The sequence below is a fragment of the Ambystoma mexicanum genome, chromosome 5q (assembly GCF_040938575.1).
Source record: "Ambystoma mexicanum isolate Mex_15411 chromosome 5q, UKY_AmexF1_1, whole genome shotgun sequence".
NCBI classification, from domain to species: domain Eukaryota; kingdom Metazoa; phylum Chordata; class Amphibia; order Caudata; family Ambystomatidae; genus Ambystoma; species Ambystoma mexicanum.
The window spans coordinates 66,828,755-66,846,635 of NC_090933.1; the positions used below are offsets into that span (position 1 = coordinate 66,828,755).

The 17,881-nt window shown below is 48.0% G+C and overlaps 1 protein-coding gene across 1 annotated transcript in view; it reads left to right on the plus strand.

Annotated features, from left to right (window-relative positions):
• Window positions 1-17,881, plus strand: part of NFX1 (nuclear transcription factor, X-box binding 1) — a 2,569,209-nt gene that overhangs the window by 1,142,155 nt on the left and 1,409,173 nt on the right. Inside the window, exon 11 of the mRNA XM_069620539.1 lies at window positions 15,329-15,359. Coding sequence (XP_069476640.1) covers window positions 15,329-15,359 — 31 coding nt within the window. The remainder of the gene's footprint in view (window positions 1-15,328; window positions 15,360-17,881) is intronic.

The following is a 17,881-nucleotide window of genomic DNA, read 5'->3' on the forward strand; positions in this document are numbered from 1 at the left end:
TCTCCGCCTGAGGGTCTTCACCAAGCTCATGGTGGTGGTGGTGGCAGCGTATCTCAGGAAAGGGGGGATTCATGTCTACCCCTACCTGGACGATTGGTTGATCAGAGTGCGCTCTCCTGAGCAAGTCCTGGATCATCTGTATGTCACCTGCCACTCCCTTCACAAGCTGGGCTTCTCCGTCAATTTAAAGAAGTCTTATTTGACACCTAACCAGCGGCTCCAGTACATCGGAGCAGCGCTCAACACTTCCCTGGGGCTGTGTTCGCCTCCCCAGGTGAGGGCTCATCGCATTCTGCAGATGGTGCACAAGTTTCAACATGCCCAGAGTCTCCCGGCGTTCGAGTTCTTGAGGTTGCTCGGCCTCATGGCATCCTGCATTCTAATGGTGCCAGAGGCCAGGTTGCGAATGAGATGTCTGCAATGGGCTCTCAAGATGCAGTGGTTGCAGTCATGCGGCAGGATGTCGGATACCCTCGGTCGCCCAGGATCTTCTGTGGTGGGCTGTCGAAGGCAATCTGATGAAGTGGGCTCCATTTTGGCTACCCTGGCCGGAGGTAACAATCGTGACGGAAGCATCCCTCACAGGATGGGGAGCTCATGCCAACGAGTTGACAGTCAGCGGTCGTTGGTCTCCACCGGAGTCCAGACTCCATATCAATCTGTTGGAGCTGAGGGACATCAGGTTAGCCCTGAAGGCTTTTCTGCCGTGTGTGCAGGGGAAGACTGTCCTGATTCTGACGGACAATACAGTGGCCATGCACTACCTCAACAAAAAAAGGGGGCTGAGTCTCTCCCACTGTGCAGAGAGGCAATGCAGTTCTGGTTATGGGCCATTCAGCAGGAAATTTAAATCTCGGCAGTTCATCTGGCCGGAGACGAAAACGTGGCGGCGGACGCTCTGAGCAGGCGGAGCACGGTCTTTCACGAGTGGGAGCTGGCTCAGGAAGTTCTGTTGGAGATCTTCGCCCTTTGGGGGACCCCACAAGTGGTGGTGAAGAGATCCAGTGTCAACCGGAAGTGCGAAATATTCTGCTCGTGGGAATTTCCTCTAAGAGGAGCCTTAGGGGACGCGTTCGTAGTGGATTGGTCCTTCCCACTGCTGTGCGCGTTTCCTCTAGTCCCCGTCATTCTGCAAGTGCTGCAGAGGTTATGGAGGTTCGGTTACCAGATGATCCTCATTGCTCCGGCATGGGCCAGGAGAGTGTGGTACCCAGACCTTCTCGACATGTCCATCTGCCCTCCACACCGTCTTCCCTACTGAGACGATCTGCTCTCATGAGAGGGGGGTCGGGTTCTCCATCCAGAGTTCAAGTCTCTCAACCTTCATGCTTGGTTTCTGAAAGGTTGAGGTATAAGGATTGGGACCTCCCTGAAGACGTAATGGAGGTGTTGCAAGTGGGTACCATTAAGGGTTACCTTGCGGCGCTGTCCATATTTAAGCACTCGTCTGAGGAGTGTTCTTATTTTAAGATCCCTTTCATTTCTCTGTTTATGAAAGGGCTAACTAATTTGTTTCCACCATCACCTTTCCAGGTGCCCGGTTGGGATTTGAACTTAGTTCTGAAATTCCTAATGGGAGCTCCGTTTGAGCCCTTACATTCTTGTCCTCTGAGACTGTTGACCTTTAAAACTGTATTTTTGCTTGCGGTTACTTCCGCTCGCAGAGTGAGTGAGTTTTAGGCACTATCCGCCAAGCCACCTTTCACAGTGTTCCGTAAGGACAGGGTTGTCCTTAGGGTTTGTCCTTCTTTTCTTCCGAAGGTTGTGTCAGAATTTCATTTGAGCCAGAAGGTCATTCTTCTGGCTTTCTATCCTCCTCTGCATCCTGGTAAGGAAGAGGAGAAGCTCCATAGGTTGGATCCTAGGAGAGCTTTAAGTTTCTACATCTCACGCATGTCTCAGGTCAGAGTGGACGATCAGCTCTTTGTAGGATACGCTGGAAGGCGTTTGGGACAAGCTGTTACTAAGCAGACCTTGTCCAGATGGATTATCTTGACAATCTCTGAATGTTACCGTTTGGCAGGTAAGGACACTCCGGTAGTCTTATGGGTCCATTCTACTAGGGGTGTGGCTGCCTTTACTGCTCTGCAGAGGGGTGTTCCCATTCGTAACATTTGAGAAGCAGCCACATGGGCCTCTGTCCATAAATTTGTAAAACACTACTCCCTGGACTCTATCCATGGGCAGGTTTTGGCCTTTGGCAAGGTGGTCCTATTCTGCAATTTGATTGGGCATTCTAAAATTCTAAATTCTTTTCCCACCTCCATACTTTGGTACTGCTTTGGGAGTCTATCATGGATGTGGAATACGTCGGAGGAGACAATCCCTTCGAAGAACAAGTTACTTTCTTACCTGGTAACATTCTTTCGATGGGATGTTCCTCCGACGTATTCCACATCGCACCCTCCTAGCCTGCCCCTCTACAGAATTTCATATTCAATTGCAGCTTACGTTTCCGCAAGGCTTTCTGTAGCCATACTGGCAGAAGATTGGTTTCACACGTTCTGGGGAAAAAACTACAACTGAAGCTACGGGCGTCGTGCGTCCTACTTATTACATCCGGTGACGTCGGCTCGACGGAGGCCCTCTAGGGATAGCGTATTGACGTCATCGACGCAGGACTCCGACGCCAACATTTCTTTCTGAAGCAGCACAGCTGTGCTGATTACCGGTTATAGATGTGGAATACGTCGGAGGAACATCCCATCGAAAGGATCCTGTGTTTCCGGTGGTAGTTCCTGAAGCTCGTGATAGGCAGCACTCATTTTGATTTGAAGATGCTCCTTTTTGGGCTGTTGTCCACCCCACGGTCTTCACAGTGTTGATGACAGTGGTGGCGGCTCGTCTCAGAACAAAATTCACGTCTTCTCCTACCAGATAGATTGACTCCTTTGGGCTGTTCACTGAAACAGGCGTGGAAACAAACTGCACTATTTGGGCTTCCCTCTAAATGTTCTGAAGTCCCAGTTGACCCCTTCACAAAGGCTCCAGTGTATTGGGGTAGTCCTGCACCCTCTGGTGTGGAAGGCTTTTTCCTCGCAAGGACAAAGTCAACAGCATCTCTGATGTGGCCTCTCTTTCAGAATTCACACATGCTGCCAGCCTCCAGCCTTTCTCCGCCTCATGTGCCTTCTGACTTCCTGCAAATTTCTGGTGCCTGATGCTCGGTTGAGGATGCATTCTCCACAGTGAATGCTGTTTCACAATTTATCTGCAAGATGTCAGCAACCTCCTCCAAAACCCACGGGTCTGAGTATCTTCGTAGTATCTTGCTCAGAGGGTTATGTTGGGGAGCTATTCTGGCAACTGTGGCCAGAAGCCAAGATTGTGATTGAAGTATCCTGGAAAGGCTGACGTACCCACCTCCTGTGCTTTCAATGTGAGCAGGCTTTGGTTCTGGGCAGAGTGCCTTTGGCAAGTCACCATGTTGGCACTGTGAGGCATTTCACTGATACTGTTGGCTTTCTTGCCCTTAATCCAGATTAAGAATGCCCCGATCCTCATCGACAATACAGTGGCCATGCACTACCACAATAATACTGGGGATAGTGCAGTGTTTGTCCCTGTGCAGGGAGGCCACACAGATTTGTTTCTGGAGAAAATACAGTGGTCATGCACTTCCTCAATAAGAGGGGGAGAGTGCAGTCTGTTTCTGGAGAAGTCTCAGCAGCGCACCTGCCCGGAATAGAGAATGTGGTGACACTCCAAGAAGGCGGGGCTGTTTTTTTTAATGAACGGGAACGTTGCCTGAAAGGCATTTTTGACCTTTGGGGAACACCTCTTGGTGTTTTTGCAATGAAGAACTGAAAGTGAAAGTTCTGCTGTTTGAAGGAATTTCCACTGAGGTGACTTTAGGACATACATTTCTGATTGAGTGGACCTTCGGACACAAATATACTTTCCTACCGGTTCTGGTCATCCCTCTAGTTCCCGGGAGGCTGAGGCGGTTTGGGGTCTTGCATGTTCCTCGCTTCTCCAGATTGAGCTTGGATGACGTGGTACCTGTACTTTAAGTTGACCATCTGACCACTTTGGCGTCTTCCTTTGAAGTTAGACGTGCTCTCCTACACTGTCAAGTACTTCAGCCCAATTCCAGTCTCTTTTCATGTGCAACTGTTGGGAGGAGATATGGTGACTGGAATTTGACCAAAGAGAAGGTCACTGTGCTGCTTGCTGCGCACAAGTCTTCAACATGCTCTTTGATGTCTGCAGATAGAGGAAGTTTGAGAGTTTGTGCAAGAGCTTGAATTGTGATGGATGTTGGGAAGGGGTCGACCCTGTCCCACCCTAAGCGCTTTAGAGTAAGGCGAGCTTCATTTGAAGCACTATGATGGGCCAGGGAAGACGGTGGTAGGACCCCACCCCACTATAATCAACTCGCATAGTATAGCCGAAGACACAAACAAGACTGCCATTTTGTGTAAATGTTAGTGCATTTCGGTAGATGTTAGTAATCATAATTGGGAGATGAAGCCTGTGCGGCAAAGGCGGCATTTCATGCACTAGGCCCTAATTCCGAGACAAGGGAACATTCCTGCCATGCCCGAGCTCCCATGAGGACGCCCCTCCTAACCTCAAGCGCCATAAAGCTCATTCATTGTTCTAAGTGTTGAAAAGATGTTTTTCTATTCGAAAGGAATGTGGCGTTCAAGGCCGCGATCACAGACTGGCGCCTGGTGTGCATGTTTTCTTGCACTGCCCAAAGTCTGACCTGGCCTACCCCCAGACGACCACGAGTTACAGCCCATATAACTGACTAAGACCTAAGATCCCTGAATTCCATGGCATCAGTTGACGTTTGACCATCACCCTTAAAGTTAAAAGTCTTGAAAGTTCAAAGAGAACGGTCATTGTATGCCAGTGACCTACAATCATGTGATTTGTATTGCAAGGGGCTGAGAGGGATACATTATAATTCAAAACGAGGGTGGAGACCTTGGAGCCGGATGGTGCGAAGGGGAGTTAGTAAAATGTGTGTGTTGAGGTCAGAGCGCCCCAGAACCTCATTTGTGCCAGTCTTAAAGCCTACCAGCTGCACAGTATAATGATGTAGTAGCATTGTGTTAGGGGTGTAGTTAATTTGTTCTTTCACCTTTGTCGATGAGAAGATGATCTGTGCAGCACTCACGGGATGGAAGACAGACTGACAGGGCTGGAACCAATGACCTGGCATTCCTTATGGGGCATGCAGATTCTGTATAGGCACACACCAACCAGCCTTGGTTTTTACTTTATAGTATTGTCATGATGATGTCTCCTCTTAAGCCTCTGCGTGTACCCTTTTTCGGCAGAACAGTTTTAGCAACAGAGTTCTTTGCTGTTGCTCATCTTTGTGTGAGACTAAAACTTGACAGCCTTACAGTATCCCCCCCTCCCCTCCACAGCAAGGTACCTTTGTGAGGGTCTTGAGCATATTCCCACCAACAGTTTGTGGTCCCATTGTGGGATCTTTAGATCTCACCTATCGAATGGGTCCCCATTTTGAGCTGATACACATACTCTCTCTGACTTTTTTTTACTGTGAAAACAATTTTCATGGTGCTAAAACGCCAGTTTGCAGGTTCAGGTTTGTGAAATGCAGATGCTTTCCTGCAAGCCTCCTTACCATATTTTTTGAGAGAAGGTGGTTCTTCGTGTTAAATCTTCCTTTCTCCCGAAAGTGGTACAGAGTTCCATGTCAACCAGAAGAACCAGATTTCAGGATTTTCCCTCCACCCCCTCCCATATCTGTCCAGGAGGAAGAAAAGATAACCTAGAAACTCAAAGCCCTCTTACAGTCCGACCTATTTGGCTACGACTGCTTTGTATTGCAGAGATGACCAGCTTTCTGTGTCTTCCTTCCCGGTCTGGATGGGCAGGGCTGTCACAAAGCAGAGACTCTCACCCTGGCTAGTGTTATGCATATCTGAATGCTATAAGAAGGCAGACAGGAAAGTGGCTCATGTTGATGAAAGTTGGATGCATGTGAACATGGGTACTGTAGATGTGTTTGTCAGCAGTGTGATTATGGAAAAGCATGAAGTAGAGATGACCACTTTCTTAACCTTTTTCTTAATGTTGCCAACCCATTGTCATGCACCTCTTTTGCCTGACACCCTCTCTGCTCCACATCCTTTTTTTTTTTGTAATCTATTCACTCTCTGCACGAACATATGCAATAATCGATCCCGAAACTGCCTCCTTTCTAGTGCCTGTGCTAAACTGAGAACAGTGAGCTAGTGCACTTGCAAGCTGCATTGAGTGCATTGTTGCCTTGCTCCCATTATTTACAGGGATGCTCCTTTACAATTAGGGTGCAGAAGTAAGCCTCCTTTGAAGCACAGAGGCGGTATGTGCTGTGTGGTGTTATAGTAGCGCATAGTGTTGGACAAACGTGTTCAGGTAGCAAAACCATTAGTAAATGGGACAGTCTTTGTAACTGAAGCAGTGTAAGATTTGTGCAGAATCCGTACAAGCCCTCCCCATTCAACTACAGAGACAGATTAGGGAGGTTAAACTACATGAGACCCAGATTTTTCAAAAGTTTTTGTATCCTTGTGAACATGATGAATGAATAATTCACACAGTTTTTCAAAGCTTAGATCCTTACTATTTGTCTTAGGATCATATGAACCCCAACGCCCTCTTCTCCTTGCTCAATCCCATATAGACCCCTGTCCTTGCAGCATCCCATGCTCTACTGCTCCTCAACCGTCTTTCACCCTGCAGCACTGCTGCACTGCCCTTACTGCAGACATTGCCATTGACTTTTCTTGTTGGTTTATAGATGTTGTGCCAGCACATGCAGAGGCAGAGCTGGCAAATCTGCAACACAAGACCTGCCTCACTTACATTGGGCTGCCTGCAGGGTGCAACTTCTCTTGTAGTTAGACTTAGCATGTAGTTTTAAACAGTCCACCTTTACCAGCATCACCATATCTTCCCTTGGTCAGAGCCTCGTAAGCATTCACTCCTATGCAAATACCTGGTTTGTCTGATATCCAAGCGAGGAAGCGGTCATCCAGTGTCAGCCTTTGTTAGTCTCATATCATGACCACTTGCACTTGTGTCAAGAAATTGCATTGTCTCTCACTCCACCTTAATCCCCTTTCCAATTTACGGGACGTACCAGTCAGGGATGTTCACTATCCTTACTGATTTTTCTTTAGTGGACATTAAGCTTGTCTTCTTTGCGAATCACACCCAGATATGTGACAGGGTCAGTAACCTACAAGGGGATAGGAACCCTTCTCAGCTTCTGGTGGGATTAAGCCTTTCCTACCCGAGAGGGGAAGGTGGCAGTTGAGAGTGCCCTCATTTCTTCCCTTCCCAAAATGCCTGTCTATACTTGGACATTACCCACTTGTGCCATCCCCTTTCCTCCATATTGTATGGGCGTCCCTCGCTAGGGATGGGAGACAGAACCTTTTTCACCTGAAAAAATCGTCTTCCCCTTTAAATTTAGTGGCGTGTGGGGGCGTGTCCCTGGAAGAATGTACTCCCCTGACTCCGCCCACCGGCGCCACTCCTCAGTCCTTTTATCTGCGTCAACACGAGCGGACCGCTTACACCAGCGCTCCTGGGTTTCGCTTTGACCTCGTAATTCCACATGCTCTTCCCCGGATACTGTCTTTTGTCTTGTGTTCTTTAATCAGGCACTTGGTCCTCTGGCGCCACACTGCCTTCTGCCCCCCGGTGCATGTCGACATCAGCGGACTTCAATAGGTGTCCAGCCTGGTCGGGGTTCTTCTCTCCGTCCGCCCCCCGTGTTCTGACTCCGCTGCTGGGAGGGTTGTACCTTGTGTGACGCGCTTAAACCGCACGCTCTGATGAACAGGTTAGCTTGGCGGAGAGAGCTCTTCGAACGATCACTTCCAGAGGACTTGAAGAACTTCGTCAAGCACAAGTCAAGGCCCAAGGTAGGGCCACTTTTTTCATCGGCACCCCACAAGGGTGACTCATTCCCCTGGAGTCCGAGCGGGAGGTACTGTCCATGTTCTGAAACCAGCACAGGTACCGAGGCTGCTTCAGCTACCGGCTGCCAAGCCGAGGGGTCGCTAGGTCCTGCCAGTGAGGTCTCTGAGTGACAGCAAGGTTCTTTTACCAGATGTCCACCCGAGGGGCTATGGCCTACTACCGGACAAATGTCTGAGGGGGCACCTGTACGCAGCGCTACCGGCGACACAGCCGAGGGAACTATGCCTACTAGGCCTCGTCTTGAGGTGCAGGTTAGGCCTCAAGCTCCACCGCCAAGAGTTCAGGAGGATGCCGGGCCCAGAGAGGCAAGCACCACGGCTCATGCACGTGGCATACAGCCTGACAAAATGGCCACCGCGCCAGACAAAATGGCCGCTCGTCCAACACCACCCCTGTTGGGGGAGCAGGTAGGAGAACGAGTGTCCAGGTGGGACTGGTCTTCGCCAGGTACGTGGCCTACAGCTTCTCCTTCAGCGTTGCAGGGCACATACTCCCGGCAGCCAGCAAGGTAGAGTACACACAGGCCCCAGTAGCCTACTGCTACTAAGTCTCCTCCACCGGCCTGTGAAGACAGGTTCTTTGAAAAGTTCCTTGCACTTATGAGGTCCCCCCAAATGAGAGCCATCTTTTGGGATGTGATCAGGGACATGCCTCCAGTCCCACCTCTAGCGCCTCAAGTCATTTCTCCTCTGCTTCCAGCGCCTCAGGTGCCCGCGCAGCACCAGCTGCCCACGCCGGGTCCCTTGATTCCGGCTTCCCTGCCTACCACAGTTCAGGTGGCTCCTCACCACCTTCTACAGCAGCCTCCGGCTCCAGTATCCACACCGCAGCCTTCGGCGCCCAGCACTCCTCCACCTGCTCCAGACCAGTCGGGCATCCTAGTGGACAACGCCATCTTCAGCCAAGGCCTTCCATGAACGACTCACAGGTTTGGCCGAATACCTGGGGCTTCCACAACCCGAGGCGGGTGTCCTGGCCGAGGTCCTCACTCTGCGCCTTGTGGCTAGAATGGGTATCCTGATGCAGAAGGACGTTACCAACCGGTGCCTCAACGCCAAGTACAGGCAGGGGGATCCACTCTTGCTGTCGGCACACCCTCAGCCACACTCTTGTGTGATTGCTGCAGCCTCACTTTTCTCCAAGCCTCAATCGTCCTCGGCAGCCTAGTCTTCAGCGCTTCTAGGCAAGGAGGAGAAGATCTTGGAGGCATATGGAAAAACACCTCACTGCACCTTTGTCAGTCTAATGCAGATGCCATACTCGCAGCTGTTAATCAGAGGCTTTGGTGGGAAATGGCCCACTTCCTTCTGGATCCTCCGGTGCAGAGTCAGGCACGTTTCAAGGCGGGGCTGGCAGAAGCTATAAGGGTGGCTCAGGACATCATGGAGTCCACTGTTGCGCCTATAGACACCACAGGCTGTGCCATATGCATCGCCACGGACATGAGGACTGCCTGGCTACGGGCTAACAAATTCAACCAGATGTCCAGGAACTCGTATTGGACCTTCATTCGAGGGTGGCGACCTTTTTCATTCCACCATCGATGAGGAGCTAGATAAGAAAAACAGTTCCCAGACTGCAAAATCCTTATCTATCCTCACGAGGTCCACACCCAAGACATGCAGCCAGACGCATCAGCGTTCCAACAAGGGGTGTGCCTTTGATGGTTTCTAGGGTTTCCAGGAATGGAGGTCAAGACAGCCGGACCGATCCCCAAGTCTGCACCGGTGCAAACAGCTCAAGGCGGGGGGAGCAAGGGCTTCTTTCAGTCCCCCTCCTCCGCCCCAGCCTCAGAGGGAAAGAAGGCATGACACGCCCCTCCGGGTCCACGCGTCTCCGGTGGGGGGCAGGTTTGCCCTTCACACACATTATTGGCGCACGAGGTACGCCGACCCCTGGATACTGTCAGTGGTTTCAACGGGCTACCGCCACCCTCCCCTTTTAGCCTCCCCTCCACTCCCACAGATTGGGACAAGAACTTTGTTGGCAGAGATTCAATTGCTCGTAGAGTCAGGCTGTGTAAGAAGTCCCAGCCTCCAAGTGGGGTATGGGCTTTTACTCCTGGATTTTCGCCATACACAAGAAGAACCAGGCTGACCGGAGAGTTGTGTTGGACCTTTCTACTTTGAACCTTTCCCTCCCTCTTCAACAGTTCAAGATGTTTACACCAGCGTTTATTGCGCAGACACTGTGCAGGGTAGACTGGATGTGTTCCCTGGATCTGAAGGACTCATACCTACACGTCCCGATTTGGCTGCCTCATTGGTCCTTTCTGAGGCACAGGATCATGGGCTTCCATTTACAATACAAGGTTCGATCATTTGGCATCAATTCAGTCCCCAGGGTCTTTACCAGACTCATGAATGCGGTGGCAGCCCTTTTCAGGGCCCAGGTCACCATGTCTATCCATACCTAGGCGACTGGCTCGTCAGGGCGAGATCCCCAGAGGCGGTCCATCACACCTCCACCGTCCTCATGAACACACTAAACGAGTTGGGATTTACCATCAATCTCAAGTCACAGCTGGAGCCTACGCAGAATTTAACATTCCTAGGCCTAATCTGGGATACGAGCTCCAGGGGAATTTTTCCCTCGGATGACAATGTCCCGGCCATCAAGAGGGCCACGAGACATTTTCTCAGCAGAGCTCTCACCTCGGCATGGTGGTACCAGCACCTCTTGGGTATCATGGCAGCATGTCTACAGGCAGTGCCATACACGAGGCTCCAAATGCAACAATTGCAACTGCACTTCAAAGCCTTAGGAAGTCAGGAGGTTCCCAGGCGGAACTCATCGACATTCCTCCCTTTCTCCACCAGGACCTTGTCTGGTGGAGCATGCACTGCAATCTGAGGATAGGCAGACCCTTCAGGCAACCAGCACCGCAGGTTACCATTACCACTGACTCTTCCTTGGAGGGTTGTAGAGCCACCCTAGACAGCCACAGCGTCCACAGAGTTTGGTGTCTTCAGGAACAGGAGGCCCATATCAATTGGCTAGAGCTAAAAGCCATCTGGCTAGCTCTGAGGTTTCCTTCCATTGAGCAGTGGCAAAATGATCTTCATTCAAACGGACCGCTCCACCAGCATGTATTACATCAACAAGCAGGGTGGCACCAGGTCTCCTCCCTTATGCACCTTGGCAGTCAGCATTTGGGAGTGTGCTCTGTAGCTATGAGGACTATCCACCTCCCAGGGGGAGTCCAACCTGGAGGCGGACAGGCTCAGCAGACTGGGTGCGGACAACTATGAATGGCAGTTGAACAAACAAGTCCTTCAGGAGATCTTCAACAGATATGGTCATTCTCAGGTGGATCTCTTTGCCACCTGGTCCAACAGGAGGTGCCCCCAGTTCGCGTCCTGGCAGGGACAGGGCTGGGCTCTCTGGGCGACGTGATGCAGATTCAACGGGACAACATGAACGCGTATGCCTTCCCTCACACTCCCCTGGTCCACAGGGCAAGCTGCAAGATCAGGGAGTCTCTGCATCTTCGCATCATCCTGATAGCTCAGTGGTGGCTCGCAAGGCCATGGTTCTCAGAACTAATCCTGTCGGAACAGGTTCAGTTGCACCTTCCGCTGGGTCCAGCTCACCTACTCTCACGGCAGTGAGGCACAGTCATCCACCCAGCCCCCCAGACGTTAGCCCTCGCAGCGTGGTTCCTGAGTAGGTCACCTTAAAACACCTGCGCCTCTCACAGGCTAACTTCGACATCATACAGGGTGCTAGAAGCTACGATACTAGGAGCCAGTACAAGAGTAAGTTGACTAGGTTTTGCCACTGGCAGAATCCAAGGAAGTTGATCCCTTGAATTGCACATAGGACGACGTGCTGTCCTTCTAAACACATCTCGCACACTGGGGCATGCAAGTGGACACATGCCGCACCTATCTGGTGGCCATCAGAGCCTACAGGAACTCTGAGGAGGAGGTCTTTTCATCCTCCAACCCGATGGTTAAGACATTTGGAGGGCCTCACCGGGCTCTACCCACCTATCAAGAAACCACACCCGGTGTGGGACCTCAATGTAGTGTTGAGCACCTTGGCGCATAAGCCATTTGAGCCAATGGCGTCCGCGGACTTCATGCTGGTCACCATTAAAACAGCCCTCTTGGTGGGTCTTATGTCTGCATAAAGGGTCAGTGTAATCCAGATACTGGTGGCTTCAGAGCCCTATACTACCTTTCATAATGACAAGGTGGTGCTTAGAATTCATCCTTCATTCTTACCTAAGGTAGTCTCCTTGTTTCACCTCAATGAGGAGATAGTGCTACCTACTTTCTTTGCGGACCCCAAGGATGAAGCGCAGAGGGTACTGCACTGTCTGGATGTCAGACATGCTCTGAAATTCTACCTGGACAGAACCAAGAGCTTCTGCAAATCGGAGGCTTTGTCACCTTCGGTGGGTCAAGGCCAGGCTATCGGGCTTCCAAGACCTCCATAGGAAGATGGATGGTTGCGACCATCAAGAAGGCTTATGAGGGGCAGAACAAGTCACTTCCGGCAAATATGCATGCCCACGCTATTAGAGCAAAGGCCACGGCTGTGGCTTTCCAGAGGCGCGTTCCAAGGCAGGTCATCAGTAGGGCAGCTACATGGACTATGTCTTCGGCCTTCTCCAAGCACTACTGCTTGGATGCCAGCTCCAAGTCGGACGCAGCATTTGGTCAGGCAGTTTTAAGGATCTTGTTTTCTTAGAAGGGTCACATCTCCACCCTGGGACTACATTCAGTTGTAATCGCCCATACAGTATGGAGTAAAGGGGACAGAACGTAGGAGTAATTATAGGTTACTCACTGTACTAGTGACTAACGTATTCCCCGTCCATAGTCTCCTTTCCTCCATACGTGCCACCATGCTACCTATTAATAAAACTGGTGTCATTAGGCAATGGTAATACTGTCAACGCGTCAAAGGGGAATGAGGAGTGGTGCTGGTGGGCGGAGTCAGGGGTGCGCAGCTCCCAGGGCCATGCCTCTAAATTTAAAGGTGAAAAAGATTTTTTCTGGTAAAAAAAGTTCCGTCTCCCATCCCTAGCGAGGAACGCTCATTACAGTATGGAGGAAAGGGGACCTTGGTCACTATGGTGAATATTATAATTATCATTCCATGCTCCATAAAATACATGTTCGCCAAGTTTTTTGTCTTTGTACTAGACCTGCAAACAAAACTGCAGGTGAATGAAGTGACTAGAGAAAACGCAACCATTGATGGCCCTACGCCATCTGCGTTCTTGCGGCATACCGGGAACGGGAGAGAGATCATGCCAAACATAGCTGACAGCCTACGAGACTGCGTGGTATGCCAAACACCACTCGTCAGTGCCAACAGTGGCACTGCAACCTACCTATACCATCAGGGACTGGAACTGGATATACAGCCACAGACCAGGACAATACTTCACCTGAGGGGAAGCCTTGTCAAGGCCCCCTAACATGATCGTCAACACACTACAACGCTGTACTCCATTGCTGTTTTATGGCTGCCATGTGCAGAGAAAATATGTGGGACCTAACCCACTGTTTGAAAGTTTCTCTATATGGAACACCTACTGGGAGGTGAGGACAGGTCCACGTTAGCTGGACAACTAACCAGAGAGTAGTGAGGGCAATAAAGCAGACTCCAGGAAACAGGAACTTGTGGGTTGTCCAGATAAGGGCCAGGCTTGGGGAGTGTAAGGAAGGCATGGCATCGCACAGTAAGGCAACCACAAGTGATCACAGTTCAATCGTGTTTATTGAACTTCTACTGGGTTTGAATAACACCTGGGCGGATACAGGCTTTGAAACACTTTGTGATGTCTTCAATCAATTCCTAAATCTAAAGATGGGAGCAAGCTATGACCATCAAATAATAATAACGCCGTCCTTGTTCAGTCTGTCAAAATAAAAGGGCCTAAATTAATAAACCTATTGCCAATCCTTACTTCTAAATACAAATAGTATTGGAAATAATGTTATACAAAAGCAAAGTGTTCAAGAACTGATATGTCTGGATATTAAAGCTGTTGGCTTCCCTTCCCCACGTTTTCAGCACGGGACAAGGCGGCACACTCGATCTTAGCATGCTCTCTGGCTTCTCTAGTATAGAGGGATAGGGAAAGGAACATCGGGGTGTGAGAGGAAGGAGACTAAAGTGTGCAGGGTCTGAAAGGCAAACCCCAGTTTCTCTGGTAGCTATTAACCAAATGGTAGTGTAGGACTAGTTGAGAAAGTCCTAGAGGAAGTCTAGTTAGAGAAGGCGGTTGCCTTTAGGTCATCCCAATCAGCTAGCCTAGAAATGTATTGCATAGTAGAGGTTAGTATTCACTAGATACTGACCAAGGTTTAGGGATGCATGGGTTAGGAAAGAATGCATTGTTTCCCGGGGAGTGGGAATGTTCCTTGAGCCATCTGTGACATAAATCACTACAATTATGCACCCTCAAATGACTTAAAACACTTGTGTATAGGCACGTTACAAATGCCAGATCATATCATATATACTGATGACTTTCTCATTTATGTTTGCTCCCTTGATGAAAGCAGTTCACGAGGTGAATACCTTTGATTATCCCTCAGGATGGCATATATAAATTGGAGCTTTTACCATTGACAACATCCTTGCCAGTGGTGAACATTTAGAATTTAGGCCGTTCACTATATGGGAGTAGTCCTGTTCCCAGTAGCGCCTCCCTCTACCAAGCCAACTATGTGCCCTGTAACAAGATATGACTAGTGAAGTGGATAGGTGAAACGCTCTACTTCTCTTGCAAACCTGCAGAGTTCTTACGAACAATTACGATGATTTTCTGCTGCAAATTATTCAGCATTTGGATAGCCAAATTACTCTTTCTTTAGCAATGCCATCATGATTTGATGGCACCAACCTGATGGTTAATTATGATGAAACATTTATGGAATTGTTGAGCCCCATCTCAGAAAATAAGGTACTAAATGGAGCTTTCCGAGATTTATCTTATTGGCGTAATTGTTATTGTATTTTAATGCCAAAAAACCTGATCATTATATTTGCGATGTATTAATACGTGGAACAAATGACTGTAATGCATGTATATAGATTAAGGTTAATTTGACATTTATTTATGGACAATCAACATTGTGTTTATTCAGGTTTTTCAAATCAAATGCAACATTTACAGGAGATGAGCGACAAACATGCATTCATTTCGCTTACGCAAGCATAGATTTATTAAGTCATTCGTGATTTGACTTTCTTGGATTGAAAGAATATTTTCTTTTCATATTTATAAGTTAATTTAACGAGTTGCAAAAATACTGTGGATGTCAGTCATATTGTTGTAAATTCACTTATTACATTTTGATTACAATTAATATTCTTATTTCTAATACATATTCCTTTTGATTTTTAGGAAGTTCCTTGTGCCGTCATAAGAAGTGAAGGTAAATAATTTATGAATTTAAAAATGCTCAGACTATTATTGAACCGTATAAACTGAAAATAAGCATTTGTCATGTTTGCTGCTATATTCATAGAGATCGAAGGAAGTGTTGTCTGCATCCCATCATTTATATCATATGGATAAGATACATTGTAGTTAACTGTATTATGGTCTTCTAATATTAAGGGATTTGGGGGTCATGATCTACCACCGCACTGAAGCAAGAATGGCTTATAAATGTCATGTGAAACCTGAGGGCATGTCTATTAGATTGCATGTTAAAACATATATCTTGGCTTCACGATGGTTAAACTCGTTAATGCTGGAGAATAGTCCATGAATAAGTAGCCTAACATATGTTAATATTTATATGCATTATGCCATTTTCCCATTTACTGTTCACAAGGGCTTGACATGTACTTTTTACAGTGCACAGTTCAGTTTGGTTTAATATGGCATGTTATCGAGATGAAAACATAATAGTTGAAAGCAGGAATTTGAATGCAACTGTGTCCTATTTTGTATATAATAGTAAAGGAAATTAGGAACTATAAACGTAGGTTATGTAGCATTTAGGTAGGGTTTTACTAAAGAACTTTACTTGTTAAGCTAACGATTTGGAAATCGTTAGTTCTGCAGAAGTGCTGGGGTATCACGCTGCTACCTGTCTGATGAATCCAGATTCTGGTTCCCAGGGTATGCTTACACTGGATCATATAATGTGTACTCCAAGCCCTCTGTTGGCTGCCAGAGGAATCTATGATAATGTTTAAACCTCTCTGCTTCATGTAGTGTTCTGCCTAATGTATCCCCACAAAATAACCTTTCAGTACATCCCAACTATATTGCTATATTCTTTATGGTCGAACCAGCTACTGCAATGTAGCTGGTTAGGATTATTGGGCCCTTATCTTTCAAACCCTGCAGAGCCCAAACTGAGAGCTATCCACAGCCACCAGCACTTCATCCATCTTTTGAAAACAGATCTCTTCTAATGGGCCTAAAACTGAACACTTGATCCTTATTGCAGACCTAATGAATAGAGCTGGTCGGCCCCTAGCATAAATCAATATTTGTTACAGAACAGCTACCATCCTCGGAGCACTCCAAAGCTACTGCATGATGATGTGAAGCACATTGTAAAACTCTATAAATAACAATGCAAGCGTTTCTATTTAATTTTCTATACAGGTTCCTGTCCCTTTATGGACTCCGTTCTGTATTTGGGTACTAAAAGCCAGGTGGCCTATGAGTTAGCCTTCCTAACTATGCATTCATTACCTCCTTTTCTTGCCATTTCCCTTGCACCAATAGTGCCCGCTCAGTTTCGTCTGTTTTAAGGCATTGCACCCTTATAACTGCCTTTACAATCTCCCATATCAATGATGCTGAATTCCGTGAATGCCCATTATTCACAACACCAATATTCCACCACTTCCACTTAATGGAACATTGTGCACCTTCTGTGTGTTTCCACTTATGGAATCCACACTTAACACGTTGGGATGTTATACTTTAGTGCCAATGTTTGTTATCCTTGCCTTTGTTAATTGTTTATGGAAATCAACTGCATTCCCAGTAGGGAAGATAAAAACTGTACAGCTTAACTATCTAAAAAAGCAACACACTAGTTGCTTCTCATTTTATATTTTATTAGCCTAATCATCTATGCAATGTTGCTACACATCAGCAGTTACATATGGCTGGTGCTAAGGTTATATGGCTGGTTATATGGCCGAAGCGTCCAGTGTTGAGTGTGATGCAGCTGCCAATAACTGATGAAGCATCCTAGTCATATCTGCCTTAGTGCCAATCAAGGGTAAATCTGTTTCCTCACACTGTCATGTACACTCCTCCAATTCTACAAAAAAAGTACACAGCTCAGCAATCTTTCGTTTAACAGAAGTACAGCACAGCATCTCACCTGGGCTACTGCACTGTCCCTAGATATGCAGAGGTTACGAGACTTGAGTCCTGCACTTGCTTGGGCGATTGAAAAAAAAGTGGGTGCGATCCTTCGATATTTTCAGTTTTTCCACGTAGAGCGTCATGTACTTGATTTTCAGCTCATTCAGAATTTGTTTGACTCCTCGATGGGAATTACTTGCACGCTGAACTAACGCCGTTCAATCTGGAAAAGATCACACTTTCATTGCTAGGGCTATCCTAGAATGCTGTAATATTGTTTGTCCCGAAGATTAAGGATCTTTGTGATCACTGCCCAAGGAAGGTTGCCTGAAGGCGGTGGACAGGCAGCAACCCTGTACTCTGCCTACTGTTAAAAAGCAGAGGCAATTTAGCTGCATCTGTTTCTTTCAATAATAGGTTCTGCAGGTATGTCATCTCATCCCAGCTTTCCACACCCCTTTCGGCAGACCAACGGCACAAATATTGACCCTGCGGGATTGCCTGTCGGCATCCTCTGATCTTCTGTTTAACTCCTCCTGCAGACTATAAAACGTATGACTGGGGTCCGTTTACCATACGTTCGAGCCCAGACAACTTTGCCTTAGAGCCCGACAC